The sequence below is a fragment of the Myodes glareolus genome, chromosome 6 (assembly GCF_982192425.1).
Source record: "Myodes glareolus chromosome 6, mMyoGla1.1, whole genome shotgun sequence".
Lineage (NCBI taxonomy): Eukaryota > Metazoa > Chordata > Mammalia > Rodentia > Cricetidae > Myodes > Myodes glareolus.
In genome coordinates, this window is record NC_142031.1 from 48,960,163 (window position 1) to 48,988,144 (window position 27,982).

Below are 27,982 nucleotides of genomic sequence, written 5' to 3' on the forward strand. Positions count from 1 at the left end.
CACAGTACCATGGGCCAACAGCAGAGAACTTGGATTTATCCCCAGTCATGTCTGGTCAATTCAGTGGCCAGCAGGGAAACCCAGGGACTCTGGCCAGGCATAACCCTGACCCCCAGCCCCACTATCAGTCAATGCCAGCCTGTCCACTTGACAGAAAAACACACACTGGCTGCCTGCCCTGGGGTGTTTCCAGAAGAGAAATTTAATCTAATTTACATATTTCTAGGTACATTGATAACCAAAAGATGGCCACTGAAAAAGGTTAAAAGGTCAATTAGCTCCCGGTATCTAGCTGGCCCAGGATTGGAAAATAAAAAGATCCACGTTCCTTATTCTCTACACAAAACGCATTTTTTTTTTAAAAAAGTGAAAGATCTAGGGAGCTATACATAGAAAGCAACAGTGAAAAGGGGGAGGGTGGCAGGGGTGGGAGAGGAGAGTCCCACCCCTCACTCTACCCTCCCAGCCCTGGAGCCCCTGAGGCTCTGACATGGCAGGAGGCAGCTGTCAGCTCTGAACTCTTCCAAGCTAGGAAGGCCCCCTTTGAGGAGGCAGCCAACAAGAATTTCCGTGGCATTGTGGGCTCAGTGGGGGCTCCCAAGCCCTAGTAGGTTAGCAGAGGGAGCGTGGATTCCCCTGAGCAAGCACCGTGGCATGATGTGGTTGTTTGACTTGGGAACTGTGGGGGCTAGGGCAGATCCCAGGTCTCACGAGGTGCGCGTGTGTGTATGTTTGCCTGTGCATGAGTGAGAATAGATATTCATGGGGGCAAAAGGGAACAGGGGTCTTTGGGGTCTTTGCAAATGGCCACGGATGGCAGACTTAGCCCTGCCTGGTTGCTAGACACAGGGAGGTGCTGTTCTCCCCTGTAACCAGATTGGCTACCACCAAAGGCCTGGCTACTGCCCCTGCTGGACCAACCAGGTAGGCTCAAGGAGGGTACCCTTGTGGCCCCAGAGTCCTCAGGTTGAGGGAAGGTGGCTAGCTGGCTCCCGGCGCCCAGGATGTAGTGTGCCCGGCCCCCAAAGGGCGCCGGTTTGAGGTTTTGGCTTGCTCCTTTGGAAACGGAAAAGAAAGAGGGAAACGGGAAGAGGACACAGAGGAGAAACAGGAGGTGACAGGTAGCACGAGAGGGGATCTGGAATGCATGTATGTTAGGGCGCCTCTACAGCTGCTGTCTGTGCCTGTGGGGCCTGGGGCTCCTCGGGCAGAGGGTCTGCTTTGGAGAAGTTCATCTCCAGGATGTGCCGCTGTAAATGCCGCACCCACTCTTCCTGGATGGAGAGTGGGCCCTGGAATTCCACTTCACAGAACCTGAGAAAAAAGAGAAAGGAAGTGGCCAATGCTTCAAAGACAGTCAGAAGTGTAGTCCAATCCACGGGCTTAGGCATATTTACCACTACTCAGTGTAGATATGTCAAGACCAGAACTCAAGGGAAGCAGTATCTCCTAATGGACAGTTACCTCTTCTATTGTGGAGTAATGGCAGAGTCTGCTGGGCATGAAGTCTTTAATGGCAGACAAACAGGGGATTCTCCAAGTGCCTCTGTCACCTGAGGTGTATGCTCTGAGATGGTGATGGGCACAGGGAAAAAAAGTCTAACTCTCACAAGAACCATCCTTCCTCCCCCTATGGTAGCCTTAAGCTAGGTCTCCAATGAACATAGGCCTAGAGATTGAGCTCTGTGGCTTCAGAGAGTTAGGTTGAAATTTTACTTTCTTTGTCTTCTTTGGGAGACATGGTCTCTACCTTTGTAGCTCATGCTGGCCCAAAACTATGTATTCCAGCTGGATTTACACTGGTAACAATCTTCTTGTCTTAGCCTCCCAAGAGCTAGGCTGATAGGCCTGAATCATCACTCTCAGTTTGGATGCTACTTTTGATTTGGCCTGTATTATATAGACTGAGTTGGATTACTTTAGGTCTCAAAAGTCCCTATTTGCTGCTGTCTATTTTTTTAAAGAAAGGGTTTTACCTCGTAGTCCTAGTTGGCCTAGAACTCCCTAAGTAGACCAAGCTGACCTTGAACTCAAAGATTGCCTGCTCCTGCTTCCGGAGTTCTGGAATTAAAGGTGTATCACCACACCAGGCTGAACTCTTTTTAAAGGTGGAAAATGGAGGTAGAGAGCAGGTAAGCTCTTGCCTGAGGTCACCAAGCTGTGAAGTGAGTTAGGACTGAACCCAGGTCTGGCTGGCTACAAAGCTCAGTGTATCAGGGTGGTAAGTTCCATTGTGAGTGAGAAGCCCTTAACCTGGGCTGCCATACCCCAAAATAGCCCATGGGACCCCCACTTCTCAACCTAACAGAGACTGCCACATTTCCAGACTTCAAATAGTCAAGGCCCAGCACTGCATACCTGCACTTGAGGGTATAGATGTTGCCCACAAACTTGACCAGTGATGTCTGGGGGGGCCGAGGCACCAGGGAGGGAACTGGCCGGACCCGGGGTGGGGGTTGCCGCACCTCTTCCAGCTTCTGTTGCAGGTCATTGGCATCCTCACCACCCCGAGCTGCAGAGGCATCTGGTGGGCGGGCTTGTCTGCGTTCAAATTCTAAGCAGAGACAGAGATACTTGATGAACAGGAAGGCTAGGGCCCTGGAGACACTCCTGCTTTCAGTGAGCATAAGGAGACTGAGGTTTTGGGGATTCAAGACTGGACACCATATGCACAGGTAGAATGGCATACTGATAAGGGAAGGGGATTAAGCAACTAAGATGTAGTGGTTGGGTGAGCCCTAGAAAGTGCCTACTGCCCCCCCCATTCCTCCTCCACCAGCACTCACTGTTGATATTTTGTCGTTGGTGCTCCTCTGACTTCACGGTCCCAGGTGGGCTGGTTGCCAGAGGCCGTTCACCACTGTCAGCTGCCCTGCCAGCCTCAGGCCCCGGTTCCCCCCCAGCACTTCGGCCAACCAGGGACAGGCCCCCAGGTGCCAGCCCCAGGGGTGGCCGTTTGTCACTGTCACGGCCATGGCCAGCACTGCGGAACTTCTTGGTAAAGGGGCGGCCACCCTGGATGTAGCTTCGATAGGCACCCACTTTCTGGGGCCGGTGTTTGATCCACTCACTCAGCGTCTCGATGGGAGAGCCGTTGACACACCACTCTGTCACACCGAACTGCCGAAGGTGTGCCCTCGCATGGCTGGCTAGGGCTTTGCGGTTTTCAAAGTAAAGGCCACAGAGCTCACAGCAGGCCTCGGTGGCTACAGACAGAGGAGGTTGCTTGTTCTAAGAGTGTAGGCATACCCACGTGGCCTAAGCAAGTCAGGGGCTAATCCCACCTCCCACAGGGACCTTGCCTCAGGGGCCCTGCTTGCCCTGACAAATGCCATCCCAAGACCCTACCACCCACTGCTTACAGGAGTGGGAGGTCTTCTCATGGAGAGTCTTTGCCTTGAAGGGCAGTTCAGTCTGGATGTAGGTCTTGGCCTTGACCTCTGCTGGGAGGAAGCGGTCCTCCTGTAGGGGCCGTTTGGTTGCCACTGGGCCCAGGTAGCTGGTGGTTGAAGGCTTAGCCCCGGTGATGGGCGACAGGCTGAGCTCCCGGGGAACCTGAGCCGGCCCAGCTCCTGGTTTTCCAGGCCGGCTAGCCAGGGGTGACAGAGGCAGTGGGGAATGCATAGCCCCAGGAGCTGCTGTGGGGGAGCCATCCTCAGCCAGAGCAGGAGCCAGGTCTCCAGCTGGAGGCTCTTTCTTGATGAGGCACAGCTTGGACTTCTTCTTCAGGATCTCCCTCAGTGTGTCAATGGGTGAGCCATTGACAGACCACTCAGTCACACCCATCTGGCGCAGGTGGGAGCGAGCGTGGCTGGAAAGGCCCTTGCGGTTCTCGAAGAACTCACCACAGAACTCGCAACGGATGTCACGTACTGGCTCTGCCCTGGATGCTGCAAGGGGTCCACAGTGGGGGAAAGAGAAGGAAGCAGTGGCTATGGGCAGGAAGCCTCCAAGCTCAAAGTCCAAGACAGTGGTAGCCCCTCCCTCCAGACTCCACTGAACTGCTACTTCATCTGGGCCATCTGAGGCACTTCATATATCCAGCCCTCCTATCTGTCTTATTACCTCAAATTTTAGCTGGCTTCACAAGTCTCCCTGAGTGAGGCTAGGCAAGCTACTTCCTCTCTCTGAGCCTGTTTCCTTCTCTGCAAGATGGAGATGAAAACCCCATCTCCCAATGTAGGTGGGAGGGTCTAAAATCAGAAGGGTTCAGAGCACATGGCAGGGACCTGGCACATGTGCTCTAAGATGAAGCCTCAGTCACACTTGTCTGCTTATAATGAACCCAAGCAGAATGAAATAGTGTGACAAAGTGCCAAGGAAGCAAGGAACAGTGACATAATAGCAGTTATGATATAGAAGGAGCTTTTTGCAACCAGGCACCATGCTAAGTGCTTTAACATACTTAATTCTCAAGAAAACTATATAGACACAAGACAGGGGATTATACTGATCTCCATCTTCCAAATGAGGAAACCTGCCCAAATCACTACTACATTATTGTGATATAGAGATCTTGACTCTGATTCCAAATGTCAAGTATCAAAAAGCCAGGAATGTCAGAAACAGTTCAAACATCGAATGCCATCCCTCTACTCCAGCCAGTGGCAGGTATTACTAATGGATCTTTGCAGCTATTCTCCCTAGGAATCTAGTTGGAGGCCACTACCAATTGGCTAAGGAGGACATTAATTACATGATTCTGCCTCTTCTGTATGAATAACAAACAAACAGCAGCAAGTTCTATGTTCTCTGGACTTAAGTATCTTCCATTTCAGTCCTGTGATCTATAAATACTCCTAAGGGGATATAGGGAGAGGATCCAGCCAATCAGTCTACCTGCCCTACACAGGGTCAGTCACACTTACACAGGTTCAAAGGTGCCATATCTTCTCGAGGCGTGCCCCAGGGACCCTCAGATGGGTGTGGCTCCCCATGCAGGGCCCCTGGCAACATCTCCCGCTTGATCTCCACTCTCATTTGTTCAGGTTTCAGTTTCTTGGGCAAGGAAGGAGTAGCAAGGCCTGAGAACATCTTCCGGGCCGTGGGAGGAGGAGAAGCAGTTGGTGAGTGGCCCAGGGGACTGCCCGGTGGCGGTGGCAACTTCTTGGCCAGGGGTGAAATGTGAAGATCTGAGGGACTGCGGGCTTCTAGTGAGCTGCCAGGACCTCCGCTACCCACCACCTTGGCTAGGGCTTTTGGGCTAGGCCCTGGTGGGTGGAGGTGTCCACCTGGCCTGGATTGGGTCCGTCTCTTCAGGATCTCCCGCAGTGTGTCAATGGGTGAGCCGTTCACATACCACTCAGTCACACCCATCTGGCGGAGGTGGGAGCGTGCGTGGCTGGACAGGCCCTTTCGGTTCTCAAAGAACTCACCACAGAACTCGCAACGGATGTCTCTTGTTGGCTCTGGACCTGAAGCTGTAGCAGGAAGAAAAGGAGCAGTTAAAATTGTTGGCACCATCAGGATAGTTACCTGCAGGAGTATCCTGGCCAGCTAGGTATGGGTAGCAATGTCTCCATATGCTAGGGTAGTAGTGGAAGGCAGGTGCAAGTGAGGGAGTTGGTGGGTGGGGTCAAACACCAGGTAGAGGCAAGGTAGGGGAGGGAGAGGCACCAGAGGCCAATAGGACCTTTGTCCTGGCAGAGGGCAGTACCAACACTCCATAACTTTGTGGGTCCCAACAAGGACAGGGCAGGAGACAGGACACAGCCAACCTAGGTGCCATATGCTTTCCAGACCCAGGGCACCTTCCACACCAAAAGGTAGGACCTTCCCCTTGGCCTTCATTCTCAGAAAGGGTCATGGTGATAGAGGCCAAGACCAAGAGAGAGGTACCAGCAGCCCACTGCCAACAAAATCTCTGGGTTGAGCCGGCCCACTGCCAAGGGCCCCTGTCTACTCCCTACGACAACAGGGAGGGAGTAGGGAGGGGGCCATGACCCCCCAGGGAGGGGCTCCAGGGCCCACAGGGAGGAAGGGCAGCTGAAGCGAGAACCTACAGAGGTTGAGAGGAGATGGCTCCACATCAGAGGCCCAGAAAATGCCGGCGGCCGAGAGATCCTGCTTCCCCCAGGGGATGGCCATACCCGAGGCCTTCAGCTTGGCCTTCTTGGCCGGCGGTGGGGGAGGGAGCAAGGAGAGGGCCGTGGAGGCAGAAGGAGGACGCCCCAGCTGGGCCAGGGCTCCCCGCCCGGGTGGGAGGCGGATCTGGATGCCGTCCCTCCTGATGAGCCCGTGGAGCACGTCTATGGGGGATCCCTTGGCATCCGGGTCGCTGACGCCCAGGTGGCGCAGGTGGGCACGGGCGTGGCTGGACAGGCCCTTGCGGGTCTCAAACCAGGCACCACACAGCTGGCAGTCCAGCTCTCTGCCCCCGTCACTATCTAAAGCTGCGGAGACAAAACACAGGGGGGGTTCACGGCCGCCTCCTTGGTCGGCCCTAGGGGATGAAGGCAGGAGGGTCTGGTGTGATTTTCAGCTGCCCGGGTGGTTAGGGGTCCAAGTTTTATACTGCAGACATGTTTTTGTTTGTTTTTTAGAGGTTTCAGGTAGCAGAGCAGCCTGTTCCCTGCCTAGCTCACTGGCACCAAGTGAAGGTAGGGGAGCTTAAAAATATAGTTTTGTGACAAATCTTGATGCTCCCTTGGAACTCTAATAGGGGAACTATGGAAGAAGACAGAAGGTGAAGAGTAGGAGGCACCATCAGACTACCGAGCACCCCTACTCCTAAAACCACAGCAGATTCAATGCAAGTGGCTGTCAGAAAACACAGGTGTCACCAGGCTCTAATACCTACCACATATGGGAAACTACAATGGACACCTCAAAACCTGACTGTTGAACTTGAAGGGTTTCTTCCCAGACCCATCTTGCCAAGTGCAAGGCAGCCATAGTGGAGGGTCTCTACCTGTGTGCACCAACAGGGAGAAGCCTCGGCACACATGACCAAGAGACATAAAAAAAAAAAAGGGCAGTGTAGGGTCTTCCTTTCTGGTAGAGATTACCCATCTACCTGTATGATTCAAAATATCCCAGACTCCCACTAGAAAAGCCAGGTCCACAGGTACCCTGGTTACCTTCTCCACCCCACCATTAGGCCAGAGAAGGACAAGAGCGCCTCTCAAGTAGCAAGTAGGACCCTAGCAGGCTCAGATCTGTAGCAGGCCTCCAGGGGAAGATCGGCAGAATGGGGAAAAAAAATGATCATCTCAGGACAGCCCAATAGGGGACATAATGAGTGCCTCAATCAGTACTGACCTGGATGACCCACGGTCTGGAAGATGCAGGCCTCAGTTCCTACCCTGGGTCCTCCTCATCCAAGGACCATGTAATACCCAGCACCCCCCTCAGCTCCCAGTACCCACACTCACTGAGATTCAGAGGCCCCTCATCCTCAGACTGGGGCCATTGTGTCTTTGGGGAGGTCGGCCGGGGACTCAGGGATAGCTGGGGGCTCTTGTCTTCAGGATTCTTGGGTGTAGGAGATCCTGCCAGAGTGAGTGGGGCCTTCTTGAGGAGTGGAGAGCTGGATGGGTGGGTCAGGCCCTTGGCTGAGAAGCTAGGAGGTGACTTGATGGCTTTGTTGACAGCAGGGGCATCCATAGGTTTGGCCAGGGTGAGCAGGCCAGGCCTGGCAGCTCCAGCAACCAACTCCTTTGGTGAGTTGGACTTCTTGGTCAGGCTGGGAGGCAGCCCCAGGGGAGCATCAGACAGGCCCTTCTGCTTCACCAGCTCGTAGAGAAGGTCGATGGGAGCACCACTGCTTTCTGACTCTGCGACCCCCAGCTGCCGCAGATGTGAACGTGCATGGCTGGACAGGCCCTTTCGTGTCTCAAAGCAGGCACCGCAGACCTCACAGGTGGTCAGGCTCTGGGCTGGAGGGTGAGATGGAGGCCAGGATGAAAGGCCATGAGGTCTGGCAGGTATACTAACCCATTCTCCTCCCCTTATCTAAGTTCAAAGGAAGTGTTCTGTTTCTGTCAAATCCCTTTGATCCTAACAATTCTAATTTGGTGGGGATTAATATTTCTTGTTTGGAAGTAAGGAAACTGAGGCTCAGAGAAGGGAAGAGTTGTGTCCAAGGGCGCACAACAGGAGGCTGGACCCTCTGTTGCCTAGCCAGTGGGGATGTCTTTCAGACCTGCAACATACCAGGATGCCCTGGCAGCATGCTTACACAAATGCATGCACGCATACACATACATCACATAAGGAGCTAATATCTAACCTACTCACTGTAACTCAATGCATACTTCAAATGGTAAATCAGAGGTCCCAGCCATGGCCCTGCCCACTCCCCATCTGCTTCTTGGCCTCCTTGCCCAACTTCAATGATGCAAAGGTGAGTTTGGTTTTGCTCAACTTAACACACGTAGGAACTAGTAAGATGTTTATCATTACTCTCAACAACCTTGTAGTCTACAGAAAAACAAATAGGTATTATATGAAAGCTCAAAGCTAACAAGGTTGGCTAGTGACGTGGGTTTGAGTTTGATCTCTTACCCACCTTGTCCACTGGATGCCCCTTCTTCACCCAGTAAGGTAGTAGCCGAGGGCCATATGGCCAAAGCTATAGAAACTCAATGTAGAAGACAGTTGGGTGTCTATCTCCTTGGTGCTTTATATAATGCTGGAAGGAAGATGAGTGCCAACCTGGGGACCCATGGTAGTCGGTCAGGCCAGAAAGTGCTTCTGTGAGCATGACTATGCTGGCCAGCAAACATGCCTTGTCGCTTGGGCCACTCACCCTTGAGGTCTGGCAGCTCCTGTTTGCTGCCATGAGGAACCTCTGCAGCCACTTTGCTGCTCAGCCGACTGGCCACCTGTTCAAGGGTCCCAGAGACAGGCAGGCTCTTCTTTGGGAGTAAGGCCACCATTGTGTTTTCCTCAGGACAAAGGCCTGTGGGGTGGAGGAGACAGGCTCAGCCCAATCAATAGTCAGGCTGTCCATCCCAAGAACGGGACTGAAAGAACTGAAAGTACTTCTTCCTCATCCTTGGCATCTGCTCTCATTCCTGGAAGCCATTCATTCCATGAGAGCTGAGGCTGTACACATAAAACCCCACAGCAGCACAATGCAGAGACACTGAGATTGTTCAATGACAGAAGACAAACAGAAGCTTCAGTCCAGAAGGCTGACTAGTCTGAGAACATACTTCAGCTGAGACTCCTATCTGAGGTCATCTTAAGAGATAATGCCTCTCTGGGTAGAACTTATAAGGGGGTGAAGGTAAAAACAGTCAAAAGAGACAAAGACCAGAGTTGGAGGCCAGAGAGGCAAGGCAGAAAAAGCAAGAAGCTAAGGACAGACAGGGAGGGGGGAACCTCCACCAGCCAAGGGAGCTGGAGCTTCAAATACAATAGCTAGTCCCAGCAGTTGAACTGTAAATGGGACAAAGGAAGAATCTGGAGTCTGGGCACCTCGGGGACAGCCAGAGTGATGATGACTCAAGTTTGCACGAACTTTCTTTCTTAGGCTTCCATCCAGGGAGGACGCCTTTTCCAGTAAGAGGTACGCGGAGAAGGAATCAAGGGGGGGTTCTCTTTAAGGGGGGTAGGGAAGGGGGATACTGGGAGGAGATGAAGTCGAATTCTGAACAAGAGCTGAGGATGAAGAACTGTGTGTCAGACGGGCTTCGGAGACGACCAGTAGAATGCAATAGGGCAGGGGGCTAGGAAGGTCGCTCCCTGCTCAGTCTGAGTCCCACAGAGACAAGAAGATAGGCCAGGGGGCTACCGAGATCATGACACCGAGCACTTTGTCAAAGTCTCCAGGTAGAAGTGGGCGCGTCTGTCAGATGGGGCAGGGCCAAAAGTGGTTTTCCACACCGAGGGGATCGGAACCGTGACAACTGGGAGCTTCTGAGACTCCAAAAGAGGCAGGGGACTTCTGTCAGCCGGCGAGCATCCCGAGGAGCAGCGGCAGAGTGCTTCCGAAGCCTAGGACCCTCCAGGAGGCTGAGGGAGGCCCAGGGCCCGAGCGCCTGAGGGGGGGGGGGGGGTGCCACAGAGACCGGACGGCGGGTGTGCGGGAGGCGGCGGCACACGCGGGTGGGACGCCGACTTTTCCCTCCCGAATCCCTCCCCTCCGCCAACTCTTACCCGGCGCGGGCGCGGGCACGGGCCCGGGACCCTGCTCCGGCTCGGCCTTGGGCCCGTCCCGCGACGGCGGCGGTGGCGGCGGAGGCGGGGGCGGAGGCGGCGGCGCCGGGAGAACCACCGGGCCTGGACTCGGGGGACTTGGCGAGGGCGCCCCCGTGGTCGCGCGCTCCCGGGCACCCCCCGCGCGCGGCCCCGCCGCCGCCTTGCTCTCCGCTTTTGTCACTCGGCACTGGGCGGTGGAGGCGGCCATCTTGGCTCCGGCGCACGCGGGGCGGCCGCCCCAGGCGAGAGCAGCGGAGCGCCGCGCGCCGCTACCGCCGAGCGTGCTCTGCTCCGCCCCTCCGGGCGCACCCAGGGCAACCTGAAGAGCGTCGAGCGCCTCGAGCGAAATGCTCTGGGCGCTGAGGAGCCCTTGGAAGCTCTTGGGAGCTGCCTGGAGCGCTAGGGTTCACGCACACAGGTCAAGCTTCCAGACGCCTCCAGCAGCCGCCCTAGACCGTGATCCGCACATCCCTACGGCTAGAAAGGGAACACTCCAGTCACACACATTCACCTCAATATTAGCATTCAGAATTAGAACCCTGACAGCAGAGCTAGGACCTGCCTTGAGACCCTGCCGCTTTCTTTTTTCTTACTCAAGGTAAGCCTTCTAGAACAACCCTGAAAGACAATAGATCCTTGACCACGGTGATCCTCCCCATCCCCACGTCACTCTGGTATCTATAGTTGATCTTGGATAGAGCAGTCCTGCCATCCAAAAAACTCGGTCCCTCCTTAGCTACGATTCTAGCACCCCACACTCTCCCGCCCCAACTTCAAACCGCAGCGTCCAGCTGTTCCTTGACAGATGGGTGGGACCAGAATCTGACCGCTGCCCCGCCTCCAACCTGGTACCCTCCCCTTCTGGCTTACTTGAAAAAAAGGGGAAGAACCTACTAAAAGAACTGCCACGCAGGGCCACTGCCCCAACCTGAGCCTGATTTGGAACATCCTTACTTTGCAAAGTTCTTAAGATAATTCCAGCTACTCCTTATCCCCTCTCCCCATCTTCATGTGTTCTCTAAACAGGCCATAACTCTCTCCTCCCCTTAGGTAAAGCCAAAGCAAAGCCGACTCTACTTCCTCACACCCTAAAGTTTGGGCCAGCTCCCTCTGGGAGGTGAGACACTGATTTTTTTTTTTTTTTTGGAAATATTTTGATCATAAGTGAATTTGGCTGTTAGGTACTTGGTCTCATGCTTGGGAGTGTCTGGCCGGGATGCCAGATAAGAAATGTGAGCATGATATGCAGGCCTGTGCTGGGATAACATAGAAAGAGGGGTCAGAGCTGGAGCTCTCATAGATTGCTTTCTACAGATATAGACATCCTTAGAGCTGGCTCTACCTTCCAGTCATCCCTGAGACATTACAAACCAAATCAGGTGGAAAAGCTGAATCACCAGCAATCTTTACCAAAGGCAAAAAGCCCCATGTCCCATTCCTCTGCCTCTCTCTGAGATGTGGCTTCGGTCAGCCACCAACCTATCTGCTGGGCTTCAATTTCCTTCTTGTTCAAGGAAGAGATGAACTTTTTTCTTTCTTTTTCTTTTTTTTTTCTTTTTTTGATTTTTCAAGACAGGGTTTCTCTGTATCTTTGGAGCCTGTCCTGGAACTCGCTCTGTAGATCAGGCTGGCTTTGAACTCACAGATATCTACCTGTCTCTGCCACCAGAGTGCTTGGATTAAAGGGATGCACCACCACTACCCAGCAAGAGATGGACTTTTGACATCCCCATCCTGTCCTTTGAAAATTCTCAAGTGTCTTTACATGGCTTACAGATGGGACGGTGGATCTGGCTAAGTCTAAAATACACATCTAGGCAGGAGCCTGGAAACTGTAGGTAGAGGAACCGTGGAAGAAAGCCAGTCCCTGTACCCTGCATGAATTCTGCCAGTTTAGGTATGTTTCACTCCTCAGAGCCAAGGAGTTTGAATTTCACTCAACTATACACTTCACAGCTCAGTTCTCTGACTCCCATTTTTATTTCTTGAGACAGAGTCTCTTCATGCAGCCTTGGCTATCCTAGAACTCATTATATACACCAGGTTGGCCTTGAACTCAGAGATCACCTGCCTCTGTCTCTGGAGTGCTGAAATTAAAGGTGTGTACCACTATGTTCAGCTGAGTTCTTTGTCTTTTAAAAGCTCTCAGAAAGTCAAGTTTTGCAAGACCAGGTCCTTTACTTTTCCTCTAATTCTGCTGTGTCCATCCTGTAATTTAACTCCAAACACTGATTCTAGATTTCAAGACACCACCAAACAAGAAGTTCAGAAGTCTAGTTCTGCCTGTATGTGGCTGAAACAAAGCAAACAATTCACAGTTTCTTTGAGATAAATACCCAATGATCCTACGGCTAGGAGCATAGCTTAGTGATGAGGACATTTGTCTAAAATGCATGAGGCTCAGGGTTCCATGCCCAAAACATCAAAGCAAAATAAAATAATCCTTTGTCCTACCAGCTTTTTTTTTTTGGCATATCTGAGATGACAAAGGTTGAAGCCTTAGTACATGCAGTTGCTTGAGTATGGGAAGGGTTTGTCGGAGTGGCTGGACAGAACTGTCTGAGTCTGGAGACTGAACCAGACTAGGGCTTTGCCCATGCTAAGCATGTACTCTACCACTGAACCACATCCCCAGCTAGAGTCTGGATTCTAGATCTGTACTACCCACTACGATAAGATCACCAGTGGATCAGTACTAGTCATATTTTAAGTGCTCAATGGCTACATGTAGCCCATGGTGACCCTCCAGCCAGCACAGATTGTTAAAGACTATCTCTGACATCTGACAAAGTTCTATTGGATGTAATATTCAACATAGGAGATTTTCCCAGAACAAAGAATTTGCTGCCCAACTATCTGGACTGCAAAGCTTAGCTCTCTCTATGTAATTTGGGGCAGGGAAATTAAGTTCTCTGTGCCTCAGATTCCTCCTCTGTAAAATGGATATGATGAAAACACCCACTTTCACAGGGTTGTTGTAAGGAGTTCAATGGCTTTGTGCTTGTAAAGTGCCATTGCTTCTAGAAAGAACTCACTGAGAAATTGAATTCAGAAAAGGCCATGAATAAGTTCTTGAATAAAACAGAAATTACCCTTATGTGGCAATACAGTGGTGAGAAAATTTGTTAATATGCTTTTAAAAAAAAATAAGGTCTGACTGTTTAGCCTAGCTCAGGCCTGGAATTTGCTATGCGGTTCAGGCTGGCCCTGAGCGTCTTACCTGAGTGCTAGAATTACAGACAGATGAAATGCTTCCAAGAAAGCAGAGTGGACACCCTCCAACTCACCCATCCATCCCTCTGAAGCCCTGGGGAAGGGGAAGGGCTCCAGTCTGGCCTGTTCCCTCCCCTTACCATCTCCGTAGATTGGCCCAGGGTCCTCAGCCCAGGTGGGCGGGAAGGGCATGGTGAGAGGTAAACGTGGTCGTCGTGAAGTCAGAAAGCTTCCAGGTGGCCCACCAGGCTCACGGCCCAGGGGACTGGGGGGCAACTCAGCTGCTGAGGTGGCCAGCAACTCCTGCAGGATGTTGATGGGCGAGATGGTAAGCTCCCAGTTGGTGATGCCAAAGTCACGCAGATGGGCCCGGGCGTGACTGGAAAGGCCAGCTCGAGTATCAAAACCAGCCCCACAGAAGTCGCATCGCATCAGGCTAAAGGTGCCCGGGTCGAAGTTAGCCACTGCAGAAAAAAGATACAGCCTTATTGAGATGGAGTAGTGGTGAGGGGAGCCACTCTCCATCCCAGCTCTACCTCCTTCCCACAACTTCCCCGCTTCTACAGATTACCCTGGAATGCCTGCCTTCCCTTCTGTTGTTGATGCTTCTGCTTGACCCGAAACTCTCAGCTGTGCACCCTCCCCAAACCAGACACTCCAAGAAGCCTCACTTCCCAGAACCCCTGTTTGCACATCAAGCAGCATTAGGGATCCCTTTCTAGAAGGCTTCTCTGAATTTGCAATATGAGAGTACTGGACAGATACCTTTTCTGTGTCTACCTCTGCTTGGCATCGCTTCAGTATTATATATTAATTGTAGGCTGTATGAAGAAACAGACAAGGAGAGGATGGGATGCCCACATTTGGGAGCCTCTCTGAGCCCTCAAGGTAGAGTTAGGGTTTCTTTTCTCAGCCCTGGTCACTTGATGTCATACTGCCTAATTTCTTAGCTGTCTACCACTTACCTGACACTTCAGCATCTCTTTCTCTCTCGTGTGTGTGTGTGTGTGTGTGTGTGTGTGTGTGTGTGTGTATGTGTGTGTGTGTACTCTCATTCACTCAAGCACCAAACTAGCACCTTCCCCAAGTGGGCTGTGAACTACCCAGTATCAGAACCACCCAGTGTGCTTTCCCTAGAGGAAGCCTCTGGAATCAGAACCTTTTTTTCCTTGAAATTTTCATGCAGTACAGGGGCCCCATGCTCTGAAGCCCACCAAAAGTCCTTTTATTTGGTGTGGGTCATGAGTTCTAATACAGCAGAACTGTTGTCTGGCTCGCTCCAGAACAGAGAGGACCCAGTTCAAAGAATATTTACTGTATGAACGAATCAAATGGAATTATCTGCCTGTGGCTGATTTCTGTGCCCAAACGCCTTCCTCCCGCTGTCATTGTGACCAGGGCACTGGGGTATCCCTGCACATCCACCAACATTTGGTGACAACACTACCCATGGCTCCCAGGTCTCTCAAGAAGGGAGGCCCCCAATTTCACCCTGCAGGATGCTAAAGCAGGATTCACAGTGGGGGTAGCTAAGTCTGCTCTCCAGCTCTGTGCCTCCCAGGCAAGGGGAGAGGGAGATGGATGCTCAAAGCAAGGCCGATGCCCTACCTTTTTTCTTTTTCTTCTGGAAGGAAAACCTGCGTTCAATGGCCTTCACCTCCTCTGCAGAGATGAAATGCCGAACATTGTAGCTGACACCCACGCGGTTCAGGTGGCCTCGGACATGGTTGGCCAGCCCGATGCCATTGTGGAAACGATCAGGACAGTAGGGGCATTTCCGTTCCTCATGCTTAAGAGCCATGGCCGTATCCCCTTCTAGGAGTGTGTCCAGACCCAGTGATCCACCCAAAGGTGTATCTAGGAGCAGGAAGTCCAGGGGGTGGGTGTTCCCCAGCCCCAGTTCCTCAGGTGGCAGCTTTGGGGATGCCCGGCTGGCCACAGTCATGACTTGTGACCTGAGCTTCGTCACCAGAACAATGGGCACCATTCCTTGGAGCTGCTGCTGCTGATCCTGTGAGGCCTCAACTGCCTGCAGAGCATCTTGAAAAGCCTGCTTCAACTCTAGGGCTGGTTGAGGGATGAGGCTAGAGATAGATGAGGGTGGAAAAGCCCCATTTTCAGAAGTAAAATCCATTTCAGAAGTCAGCACTACGTCTTCATCTTCCTCCTCCTCTTCACTCCAAGGGCGACTCTTGTCTTCCATTCTCTGCAGCTGGAGAGCGCTTTTGTTTCTATTGAGCTGAATGGAGTAGGAAGCAGATGCCATAGGGGAAGGAAAGGCCAGCTTTCCAAAAGGCCGCTGACCTGAGTTTAACAGTGGAAAATCTCTCATGCCTGGCTGCTGATAGTCTGGGCCAAAGGCTACGCCCGGGTCATATCCAGCAGGGTTCTCCTGCCACATAGAGGCCAAGAGAGGCTCAGATTTGCCAAAATAGTCCATGGTGGCAGTGTTAGGGAAGTGGATGTATGCATCCTGGCTAGTACCTGGTTGGCTAGTGAGGTTCTCCTCAAAGGACTCGTCATGCTCCTCCCAGTGGGCATGGGCATGCACTAGCCTTATGTGCTCCCTGAGCAGACTCTTGCTAGGTGCCGTGAAGCCACAGTAGATGCAGGTATTGAGGCCTGAGGAGTCTCCATAGGAGGGATAGACAAAGGTGCTAGCATCTATAACTGGGCTGCCACCCCTGAAAGGTTCCTTGGCCTGCCGGCTGGGCAGTATCTCACGGACATGTAGTTTGGCATGCTGCATGAAGGCTCTAGAGGAATTGGTGCCAAAGACACACTTGGGGCACTGCAGCCGTGCTTCACGGCCCTCATCACCTGGGAATCGCTTAAGCTTTTGGATTTCTCCAATAATCTTCTCCCGGGAAGCCTGGTGCAGCTGCCAGTGCTGCTCCAGGGCAGTAGGCTCTGTGAAGGCCCATCCACACTCACTACAGGCCAGCGGAGCCAGCTCAGCTGGGGGCTCCTGGCCTGGTGCTCGGCGGTGCTGGCTCATGTGTTCTAGGAGGTGCTCCTTGTGCTTGAAGTAGATGCTGCACTCAATGCATGGAAACACAGCCGGTTCTTCCTCCTCCTCCTCCTCATGGCTGTCCACCCCATCAGCGACTTCCTGCAACAGTTCACACAAGTATGGTTCTGTCTGGACTGGGGACAGAAAGGGCTGCAGTCGCTCCACAGATGCTTCAGAATTCACTGTCCAGGTCTGTGTGGCCACTTCTGAGGCTGATGTGTGGAGGCCCCACTCAGAAGGCTGGGCCAGTCCTGCAAAGTCCTCTAGGTCCTCTCTGGTACCCATGACCTCCACATCCAGTGTCTTGGGAGTGTCATCCACTGGCACAATTACCTTCCTGAAGGAAGTGACAGTCGGTGGCTGGGCAGGGAGGTCCAGGTGTAACCCTGCATCCTTCAGTGGTCCCTGCTCATCTGCATCTTGGAGCCAGTCAAAGTTGTTGTGGCTTGGAGGGTATTTCTCTAAGAGCTTCAGTTCACCCTGGTGGTGCAAGAACTTTCTAGAGCCCTTGAGCTTGGCATGGGGTTTCATAGTTCTCACAATAACTGAATCCTCGAACCTCTGCTCAGACCGGATGCCCTCCCTGGCCTCCTGGACCATGGGGTGCTCCCAAGACCCCTGAACATCAAGGGAAGCAGGGAAGGGGCCCAGAAGATGGGGTGGTGGGGAGCCCAGCTGAAAGTCCAGGCTGTCTCCATCCCAGTAGCTGCAAGGAAGTGCCAATGGGGATAGGTTAGCATGAGCCTCAGCTTCCCTCCCTAGGTAGTAGTGATAGGGTAGTAGTCCTCCTAGGCCTGCTGGAGCAGTTCCTTGAAATCCAGCTTAAGAGTGACTGTGGAGAGGCTGGGAGTAATAGGGTAAAGGTGAGGGAGTCCATCAAAGCCAGGTTTAATTCCTAGAGTGCACCTGTCTGTACAGCCCAGCCCTGTTGCATCATTGGGGAAATGTGCAGAGACCACAGGTTGGGGGATAGAGCCTCAAGAGAGCATCCCCAAATCTGGTGGTACAGTCAACTCTCACCTTTCCCCAGGGAGGATCCAAGGCTCTGACCTGGGCTCCAAGCTGCTTCTGTCTTGGTCCTCCCCAAACTGGCGATTTTGTCACATCTCTCCCCCAAATTTGGTGAACGTCAACTTTGTGGCAGGACAGCTCAAAGGATGAACCTCCTCCCCTCTTGGAGGGGCAGAGTCAGGAGTGACTAATGGTTCCAATGACTCTGACCTTCCTGGGTGGGAGATAGGTAGGGCTGGGAGGTCAGAGTAGATGAGCAAAGTGTTCTCTGGGCCTCAGATTTCCAATCCTAAAAATGGAGATGATTTCCAAGTCAGGAATCTTGTCTTCCTCATAAATTATCTAAGGAACTTTCTGACAGTTGTCACCAATGAAAACTATCACACAAGGCAGGTGCTTATTTAAAAGCTTGCCAACATGGGGACTACGACCCTACAACAAGATATAGGGTAAAGACAGATATAATTCAAGTGCTTAGGAATCACCTGATACCTGGTAAGCCTTGGGATGGACAGAACTCTTTTCAGGGGGACACAATGTCTCACTACATAGCCCTGGCTGGCCTAGAACTCATTATGTAGACTAGGCAGACCTCAAACTCACAGGGATCTGCCTGCCTCTGCCTCTGCCTCCCAAATGCTGGAATTAAAGTTGTAGCCACCACACCAGGTTCTTGGACTTTCTAAAATATAAGTATTCCTGATCAGTTCTCTCTTCATTTTCCCCCAGTGCTGGGAATCAGACCTAGGACCTGGTTCACATTAGGCAAACATTCTACCATAGAACCACATCCCTAGACCTTCTCCCTTTTTTAAAATTTGAGATGGGATCTTGTTAAATTATGCTAGCTTTGCACTCACTCTGTAGTTCAGTCGGGTTTTGAACTCAAGATCCTCTTCCCTAACCCTCTGGAGTAGCTGTAGATTATAGGTCTGTACTACCAGGATAGGCCTATTTATTTGAGACAGTGTCCCATTATGTATCCCAGGCTGGTATTGGACTCAAGACTGTCCTGTTTTAAATTCCCAGGTTCACACACACACACACATTCTTTGAGACAGGGTCTCAGTGGTCCATTCTGGCCTTGAATTCACTATGTAGCAGAGGAGGATCCTGAACTCCTGACTCTCTTGCATCTCCCTCATGAGTTCTGGAATGACTGATGTATGACTCCCTTCATTTTAAGGAACCCTGCCTTCAGAAGATGGGGATGGAGGGGGAGACTGATCACACCCATGGATCAGGTGAGGAAACAGGTAGTACAGACAGGCTAAGTGGACACCATAGTACCACTCTCTGAGCCTCATCGATGCCATGCAATATGAAAAGTGCCATCCTCTCAGTGCTGTTGCAAAGAGTCAGTGGGCTGAACTGAGAGCCGGAACATAATAGTTAGTATTCATTTCTAGACCTGTTGTTAATCTTGAGATTATCACAATTATATATTAGATCCACCAACTCTTTAATAAAGACTAGCAAGGTTGGGCTACCGCTCAGGGTTAGATGGCAGAGCACTTTCATTGACCTTGTACATCCTTGCTTCTTTGAGTTTTGTCACCAGCACTACAAACAAACAAAAGAATCGATATGATCCCTGTCCTTTCCCTGCTCCTTGAGTTCCCAAGGCAAATTTGTGAAACATATCTTGTGGCAGCGAACTGTCCATTTTGCAGATGAGAAAACTGAGGCTCTGAGAGGCATAGCATCAATCTAAGCATCACTTAACAGAGAGACTGGACTCCAAGAGTCCAGCATACAGACTTGTCCCTTTCTGGCCTGGCTCCTGGCAGGAGTAATGAGAGTTGACCTTCTGTGTTGCTATCAGACCTCCCACCTTACCCCAGTACACACCCGGGGGCTGGTCTATGGGGCGCCACCTCCTCCTGCCTGGCCTCTTGGTTGCCTCCTATCCCCTTCTTGTTCCCCAGAGGGCTTTGATGGAGCCTAGACACTCCTGCTTGTCCCCCTGCCCTACCTGAGGTCAGGGCCAGCGTGGCACTCACCAGCTGCTGATCCGATGGGTGGCGGAGGTGGCACGGGGGAGGGCTTCGCTGAGGCCAGGATGGGGCTGCCCATCTGCAACAGAGAGGGGAGACCCTGAGGGGCTGGGGTCCCTCTGGCCAGGGCCGGGGTTTCCCTGGCCGGGGTCCTCCATACCTCAGCTCCAAGAGCCTGTGGGGTATCTAAGAGGGGCCCTGTAGGCCTCCAACCCTATCCCTCAGAGGCTTCTGACCTCTGTATTTGTACCCTGAAAGGAGGTTCTCTCAAAGAATCCCCTTAGGTCTCCTGGAGGACCCTAGGAACTTGCTGCCTTCCAGGCTTCCTGACATTCAATAACCAGGGTAGTGTTTGTCTATTTCTTCATTTTTAAGTCAAACCCTGGGAAAACACATATGCTTCTCATTCTAGCTACAGGAAAAAGCTAGAGTCCCACCTGCCACAACAATGACACACGCATGAGGTCTGGGTCTTTATTGGTTTCTCCAACTTCATTTGCCTTTCCTGGGCCCTTGCTGCTGTAACCCAACTGCATACTCCCCCAACTCCCATCCCTATGAAGCTTCAAGTCCTAAATCTGGCCTCAGCCACCCCCACCCGTGTGTGTGTGTGTGTGTGTGTGTGTGTGTGTGTGTGAGAGAGAGAGAGAGAGAGAGAGAGAGAGAGAGAGAGAGAGAGAGAGAGTGTCTCACTAGGCAGCATATCCTGGAACTTGCTCTATAGACCAGGCTGCCCTTAAACTCATTGAGATCCTTCTGCCTCTGCCTCCTGAGTGCTGGGATTAAAGGTGTGTACTACTATGCCCAGCAGTTGTAGGACTTTTCCAATTGCACTTGGTACTTCTTTGACTACTTACTCAAATGAGATGTTATGATTGTCTCTTTTTTAACCTAACATTTATTTTTGTGCTACTTTGTTGGATTTCTGTTGGTTGGTTTGATTCTATCTATCTATCTATCTATCTATCTATCTATCTATCTATCTATCTATCTATGGGCACAGGGTCTCACGTAGCTCAGGCTGGCCTTAAATTCAATACATAACTGAGGATGACCTTGAACTCCTGATTTGCCTCTATCTTCCATGTGTTGGAGCTACAGGTGTGTTACAGGTATGCATCACTATGCCTAGTCTTAGTTTTGCTTTTGAAACAAGGTCTTTCTTGAGACCAGCTAACCTTAAAACTTACAATTCTCCTGCCTCTTGCCTTCGAAGTGCTGGGAAAATAGGCATGAGTCACCACACCCGGCTTTGTTTTACTTTTGAGACAAATCTTGCTACAAAGTTCCAGTTAGTCTAGAACTCATTATACAGTCAAGCTTGTCTTTCTTCCATCCATTCTCCTGTCTCTGCCTTCTGAATACTGTGATTACAGGCTTGTGTCACCATGCCTGGCATCTGCTTCATTTATTTTTTAGCTCTCCCAGATATTGCCAAGTTCTCTCTATGGATAACTGCATGTCTGGGTCCCCTGTAAGCACATAAGCCCCCTGAGAACTGGGACATTTGCAGCCTCATTCATGGCAGCATTCCAGCACCTGGCATGCAAGTACTAAACAAACACATGCCAGATGATGAGTGGGGAGCCTGGCCACCCTGAGCCACACGTGGCCCATGCCTGCCTTCTGGACCCGTTTCCAGGCCTAAATCCTGGAATGGAATCCCTTCTTGGGAATGCCCACCACCTCACAACAACACAGATAGAGCCAACTCTCCATTATCCACCTGTAGAGCCAATGCCTGGAGCCACCGCAGGAATCCTGGCCCGCGCCTCTACCCGCCACGCTTGCCTGACATGGCAAGCATGCCAAGAAGGGAGTAAGCCAACTGCTTGGGCCAAGGTTAACACGCTGGGGGAACTTGTGCCCTGGCCAGGGCCTGACAGATGCAATTGCTGGATCAACCTCAATTTGAGGATAGTCCAGAAAGGGCGAGGGCTGGCACAGATTCTTCCAATCCCTCACCATCCAATTTTCCCTGGGAACTGAAAGCTGACCACTGGGGACAGAAGAATGAAAACGAGGACAGGTGGTCAGGAAGGTGGGATCTGTTTGTTGAACCTGACGAAAGGGCCTGTAACAATGGCATGGCCTCTAAAATGTGGGGCAGGGGCACAAAAATTTGCATATCCTAGGGCAGAGTGGTTTTAGTGTTGACAGTTGGATGGGGGGTCCTTCTCTGGGCTGAGGCACTTCTGCACTGCTGCAGGATGATCAGCAATGTCCTTGGCATCTATATACCCACAAGACACTAATACCTACCTCTCCTGCAATCATGTCATTTGAAAATGTCTCTACACATTCCCAAAGTGTCCCCTGTGGAACCTGAGTGTCCCCATTTGAGAACCACAGAGGTAGACCCACAGGAAGCAGGACATTCTTGGATTTTAAGGACTGAAGTTATGATGGGGTGCTAGAAAGGATAGTGGGGGCTAGGAAAACAATCATAAGAAACAGGTTCTCTCCTGGATACATCACAGAGGAGTGCTAATCAGGAGAGGTTGACCAATTAGGCTGGTTAATCAGTCCTAGTACAGCCTAGAGATGTGGGTCTGAGGGTCCCAGGTGTCCTGTTTCTGAAATTCTGACTGTCCCAGATTTGATGGCTGTATGCAATGGCTGTTGTCTAAGAATTCCATGAGCCTGGGGGCACACTGGCCTCTTTGTCTGAGCAGCTCCAATGAGGCTCCTATTTTTAGTGGCAGCAGCTCTGGAGGAAGGAGAACAAGCAGGGCATGTATCTGAGACACCTTGGAGGTGGGGACTTTGCCCAGAAGCCTCTACACTGAAGGGGGTCACATGAGGCACCTGGGATGCAACTCTTGAGTCCGTGGCAGTGCCAGAATCTCTCACTGGCTCCTGCCATGTGGGCTCCTGAGACAGCTTACAAATGAGAGGAAAGAGTCCATAATCCACTTGGACTCTAAGCCAGGCATCCTGCAGCTTGACAGAGTAGCCAAGAATCCATACTTTGATGTCAGAGAGTTCCAAGTGTAAAACTCAGCAGTGTGATCAGAAGTTGCTTTCCAGGCTCCAAGTCTCAGTTTCCTCCTCAGTACAATGCAAACAGACAGGAACCCAGCTTCAACAGGCCACTGACGAGGGCCAATGAGATCACAGGAAGAATTCCATCCGGAGAAACAGCGATGTGTGGAGGGGGAGGAGGAGGTAGGTGTTCTGTAGTGTCACGGCTGTCTTGATGATGTCCTGGGGTGGGAGCTGGAAGCTACACTTGCAGCCTCAGGCTTGCTTTCTCTGTGCTCTGGTTCATTCCCTTCAGGATCCCGAAATGATACATTCTTTGTTCCCAGGACTCCTGTCCCCCAAACAATGGCAGGCATGCACCAGACTCTTCACTGATCTGAGTGGAACATGTAAATCCCACAAGACTTTTCTGCACCTGTGAAGCCCACCTCAGAGGTATATGGGACTGCAATGGAACTTCAGACAGGGTCCCAACTGATAAGTCATAATGGAAGACAGAACGGGTAGTGGGCATATCCTTGTCCAGGTAGAGAAGTTTGGGGTATCATTCCTGGGATCCTTGAAGGGTTCTGAGGGCTGCGTGGGGATGAAGGAGTGCCCAGGCTTCAGGATAGAATAGCAACCTCAGAGGCTGTTCCTATTTATAGACATCACAAGACTCCCAGGGCAAGTGTCTAGTCTATGAAGGCGGGGCGGCGGGGGGTCAAGCAGGCTGAGAGGGCAGTGGGAGAAACATCAGGCTTTCTCTAACCTCCATGATTTGATCCTGCCAATGCAGCCACCCCTACCTGTGCTCCCATTTGCTCAGGAAACCCACTGACGATAGGTTTGCCCCCCACCCCGCCCTTGGTGGCTCCTTACTCCTCCTACCTAGGAGGTACACACATGAATCCCTGGTTGCTCTGCAGTTGGGTGTGGGGTGGTGAAGACACACACCTACCTACCTTCCCCACCTCTCCAGTCTGGGTTATCTGCCACATGGAGAAAAAGTGCCAGTCCCTTGGAATTTACAGATTTCTCAGATTCCTACAGAGTCAAGACCCCAGTCCTGCCCTGGATAGCTGTGTGACCTGGGATAAAGTCCTGCTGCTCTCTGGGTCCTGAGGAGGGGACTGCTAAGGGATAGCCCTTTGCCCTCAGGATTTGTTACTCACCATCTTCCTGACGCCTCAGACTGGCAGGTGCCAGCAGTCCCCTTCAAACCTTTACAAGTCAGGGCTCTCTCTCTCTAGATACCTTCTGCCTTTTGTCAGGTTGCTTCCTCCTCATCCTATGTCTTGGATCGTGTTTCTCTTCCCTGCCCCGGATAAAGGGGCCCATGACAGCAGGGATGGCATTTGCCTGGTCCCCTCCTTACTTGACTCTATGAAGGTAGGTTCATAAATACCTGAGCATCATAAGAAGTGCTGCTGGGTAGTGATAGATCAAGGAGCTTCAAAAGTACAGAGAGGGGGCTATGGGTAAAGGGATCTGGGAATGTGGCTGAGTGGATGAGTACTTCCCTAACTTTTTGGGGCAACAAAACAAAACATAACACAAGAAAGAAAGCAGAAAAGTGAAAAAAGGAGAAAAATATTAAAAAACTAAAAAAGAAGCCTGGCATGGTGGCACACAACTCTAAAATGCCAGCACTTGGGAGGCAGAAGCAGGCATATTTCTGAGTTCAAGGCCAGTCTGCTCTACAGAGTGAGTTCAGGACAGATAGCCAGGGCTACGGAGAAAACCTGTTTCAAGAAACAAAAACAGAAACAACAAATATCAAAAAAGAGGGACTGGACAGACACCTCACTGGTTAAGAGCACTGTCTGCTTTTCAAGAGGACCCAGGGTTCGATTCCCAGCATCCACATGGAAGCTCACAATTGTCTGTAACTCCAATCCCAAGGGATCTGATTCCCTCTTCTAGCTTCTAAAGGCACTGCATGCAGGAGATACACAGAGATACATGTAGACACAAGACAGATATACACATAAAATAATAATAATAATGAGAAAACTCAAAAACTTAAAAAGAGGAGGCCCAGTGGCTCAGAACTGTTCATAACTCCAGCTCCAGGTAACTAATGGTCCTGGCCTCTGCAGGCACTAGCAGTCACATGCATATATTCACATGCAATACTTTCATACCATCAAAAATAATAAAGTAGGCTGAGCGGTGGTGGTGCATGCCTTTAATCCTAGCACTCGGGAGACAGAGGCAGGCCAATCTCTGTGAGTTCAAGGCTATCCTGGTCTACAAGAGCTAGTTCCAGGACAGGCTCTAAAACTACAGCAAAACCCTGTCTCGAAAAACCAAAACAACAACAATAATAACAATAAAAAAAATAAGATGAGGCCTGAAAATGTAGATTAGTGATTGAGTGCTTGCCTAACATGTAGGATGACAAAACACAGAGGAGAAAGAAAGAACAACTGGACGAAAGAAACTTAAAAATATAAGAAGAGGGCTGGGACGGAGCTAGTGGAACAGCAGTAACAGAGTGTGCAGGGGCCAAGGTGCAAGCCCCAGTTCTCTAAAACAGTAAAACCTAAAATGAAAATGGAGGAGGGTTGTGAGGCCACATTACTGCCTAAATCTGTGACTCTGTGACTCTGTGACTTTGGGATACTTACTTCATCCCTGAGGGTCTTGGATCCCCCATTCCTAATGTGAGGTAAATGAATAACTGAGACTATCCCTACCAAGGTTCTAAGTATGACATAATTTGGTCACACAAAGAATCTGGCATGTAGGAACCACCAAAGAGGTGCTTGGAAGTTCTTTGGACACAGAGGTTTTTTTTGGGGGGGTCAACCAAGGAGATGAAGGGAAAGTATTCCCCAGCCACGCCAGATTCCTTAACATGCCAGGCTCCTCTCCTTCAATAGGCCTTTGCACTTACTGCTCCCACCACGCAGTGGGCATTTTCTACCATTCATTTCATGCTCTACCTCAAATACCACTCCCTCAGGAGGCTTTCCCCAGGTCTCCCAGGCATGATCCTGGCACTGTGGTTAAGATCTGCATAGCCTCCATCATCATCTTACATCACCCTTACATCTGTCCAGTTGTTTTCCATCCATCTTTCCTTCTAAGATACCAACCCTGGGAGGACAGGAACTCTTGCCTCTTTGTCATGATTAGTTTCTCCAGCACCCAGAACAGAAACTGGCACTCAGCAGGTGTTCCGTATTTAATGAATGAATAATGTTTTGTGAGGTTGGGACAGTGTGAGCTACCCTTGTACAGGGCAGAGCAAGGCAGACAGGGTGACAGGAATCTCTAACGCCCCAGTTTCTACCTCACCACTAGAGGGCACAAGCTGTTTTGGCCCATGGCTCAGGAGCTACACTCCATCAAGACTGCAAGGAGCTGAGTGAGCTACACTGGTGGGAACAGGTTGCCCCCGAGGAACAAGTGGCCTTTGGGCCAAGAGCTCAAGGTGCTGGTATGGGTATTAGAATACAACTGTTGTCTAGCTCAGAGAGAAGGAGCCAGGCCACTCCAAGTATGGATCCTAGTTCCTCTGGGCAACTGTGATACAGTCATGGGCTCCCAAAGGAATTTGTTTTCATAAGAGCAAAATAAAGAACAAAGCGCGGCACCAGGAGAAAGCTCTGGACATCAAGCAGAATTCGAATCCTAACCCTTGCTGAGGTTAGGCTGAGTAGGTGAGCCTTGGGGACTAAGAGGGATGCTTCCTTAGGGCCACAGAGCCCTCTTACCAGAAATGCCACTTCGGCCATCCAGAACGTCTCGTGGTCCTTCCTTGGTGATAGGCAGGTAATGAGTAGATCGAAAAATATCACCTTCCCCCTCAGCAGCCTCAGCCCCACCCTCGATGTCCTCTCTGGGTGCTGGGCCAGGCAGTCTCTCTGGGCCTCGAGGACGATCTGGGGCGGCCAGGCTGCCTGCCAGTAACCCCTCCATGGGTGGTAGCTGCTGGTCTTCACTCAGTACCCGGCAGATTCAGCGGGACATTGTGGCCCTGGGGACAAAGAAAGAGAAGGCCTTAGGAAAAGCAAGAAAGGAATTCTGTCTCAGTTTCCCCCCTCCCTCAACACCCCAGTCCTTACCTTTGAGGCCTATTGCCTCAGTTTACCTCTCAGTTGAAGTGAGGGGGTAAATGGTGTTGAGGTCCTTTCGCATGTATCACAACCCCATCACCTGCACTGTCAGCATGCTTCAACATACCACACCTTTCTCTTCTCCCAGCTTCTTTGCAGCCTTCATTTACCTCACTTGTACATGCACTCAGTCACCTCAGTCTTCCCTCTTTAATCCTTTGACCTCCCCTATTCCTCCCTTCTCTCACTTACAGCTTCACCTTTCCAGCTGCTTTCCCGGACCTGCAGAACCTATGACCATGACTCCAGTTTCCAGGAGCCCAGCCACTTCCACACTCCTAGCTCCTGAATGCACTGTCTCAAGGGCCCCTATCTTTGCTCTTACACTTTTCTCACTTCTGTTGCCCCATGTCAATTACCCCTACACTTTCCCCACACTTGGACCCTTCTCCTTGTAAGGTTATCTAGAGTTAACCCCTTAACCTCTTCACAGCCTCAAGTGACCCCACCATTAACCCTTTCCCTTCTCCTCAGCATGATCTCTCATGCATACCAAGCCTGGGGTCCTCCACCCTGCCACCTTCCAATAATATTGGTTGCATCCTCCACCGATATTGGTTGCTCTGGCCCAAGGATGAAAGAGACCGATGGGGTTCCTGTTTCAGAAATAAGGACCCTGGGGGGAGGGGGGCCGGCTGTCCTCTCCACCTATAAATACCTTCAAGGTAGAGCAGAAAGTGAAGGGCAGGAATGAGGCGCTCTCCCGAGGGAGATGGTGGCGAGGCCGGGCCCAGGCAACCGGGGCGGGGCCGGGTCTCCAGGCCTGGTAGCAGGCGTTGCCCCCGGGGGCCTGGGTGCTCCCGGGGGGCCTATACAGGGTGGGTTGACAATCTTGGCAGGAGGGGTCCCTGTTCAGGCCTGAAGAAAGCACCTGCGGGTGCCCACTGGGGTAGGCACTACCGGCGGGGATCGGGTAGGACCGCAACTTCGGAGCACTTTGGCAGCTTGGGGAGGGGGCTCCGGTCCGGATGGTCGTTCCCCACCCCAGCCCCGCAAGGGTCGCAGAGGTAGGGGTGGCGCTGCGCCGACGCACCCCGCGGGGGACCTAGGGTCCCGGGAATGCGCCCTTCGCCCGTGCACCTCGGGGCGGGAGACCCCGCGGGACGAGCCGAGGGAGGGGGGGAGACACCTGCCTCGAGACCCCCGCCCCTCCCCCCACCTGTACGGCCCCGCCCCCGACCAGGCCCCGCCCCTGTAGGCCCCGCCCCGCCCCCCGCCTCAGGGGGTCCCGCCCGGCCGGGCCCGGCCCAGGCCTCCCCCTCCCCGCTCCAGCTCCGCTCCGCCCGCGGAGGCTTCCAGGCTGAGTCTGGCCTCACCCGGTAGGCGTCGCCGCCGGCTGGGAACTCCCCTCCTTCGTGCGGCCGTCGCTGCCGCTACAGCTGCAGCGGCTCTTGGTGCCTGTGCCACGGCCTCCGCAGCTGCCGCCGCCGCCGCCTCCACCGCTCGGGGGACATTGTCCCTTTAAATCGCTCCCCCCGCCGCCCCGCCCCCCCCCGGCGCGCCGCCGTGAC

At 52.1% G+C, this 27,982-nt stretch overlaps 1 protein-coding gene across 22 annotated transcripts; it reads right to left on the bottom strand.

Moving 5' to 3' along the window:
* Positions 1 to 179: 179 nt before the first annotated feature.
* Wiz (WIZ zinc finger) lies at positions 180 to 27,924 on the bottom strand. 22 transcript variants are annotated; one of them, XM_087907174.1, is made up of 13 exons: positions 27,788 to 27,924; positions 26,070 to 26,332; positions 19,387 to 19,459; positions 14,968 to 17,078; positions 13,500 to 13,823; positions 8,750 to 8,902; positions 7,374 to 7,877; positions 6,003 to 6,392; positions 4,869 to 5,420; positions 3,363 to 3,890; positions 2,787 to 3,206; positions 2,359 to 2,554; positions 180 to 1,314 (listed from the first exon to the last, which is right to left on the bottom strand). In XM_087907174.1, the coding sequence occupies exons 2-13, from the start codon at positions 26,272 to 26,274 to the stop codon at positions 1,155 to 1,157; spliced, it is 5,616 nt and encodes a 1,871-aa protein (XP_087763300.1). In that variant the 5' UTR covers positions 26,275 to 26,332; positions 27,788 to 27,924; the 3' UTR covers positions 180 to 1,154. The 22 variants fall into 22 exon arrangements, with proteins under 22 accessions (XP_087763300.1, XP_087763299.1, XP_085546871.2 ...); XM_087907173.1 differs by having other exon boundaries at positions 13,434 to 13,823; XM_085690745.2 differs by lacking the exon at positions 27,788 to 27,924 and adding an exon at positions 27,130 to 27,567 and having other exon boundaries at positions 13,434 to 13,823.
* Between the last annotated feature and the right edge of the window lie 58 nt (positions 27,925 to 27,982).

What these genes read in the sequence shown, in the direction of transcription:
- Wiz (XM_087907173.1), bottom strand. Translation starts at nt 26,274, where the DNA reads ATGGAGGGGTTACTGGCAGGCAGCCTGGCCGCCCCAGATCGTCCTCGA. An exon ending in GGAGCTGCCAGACCTCAAGG is followed by an intron (nt 7,878 to 8,749) that starts GTGAGTGGCCCA and finishes CTCACCCTCCAG; the next exon opens with CCCAGAGCCTGACCACCTGT. An exon ending in GCCATCTCCTCTCAACCTCT is followed by an intron (nt 5,421 to 6,002) that starts GTAGGTTCTCGC and finishes TTCCTGCTACAG; the next exon opens with CTTCAGGTCCAGAGCCAACA.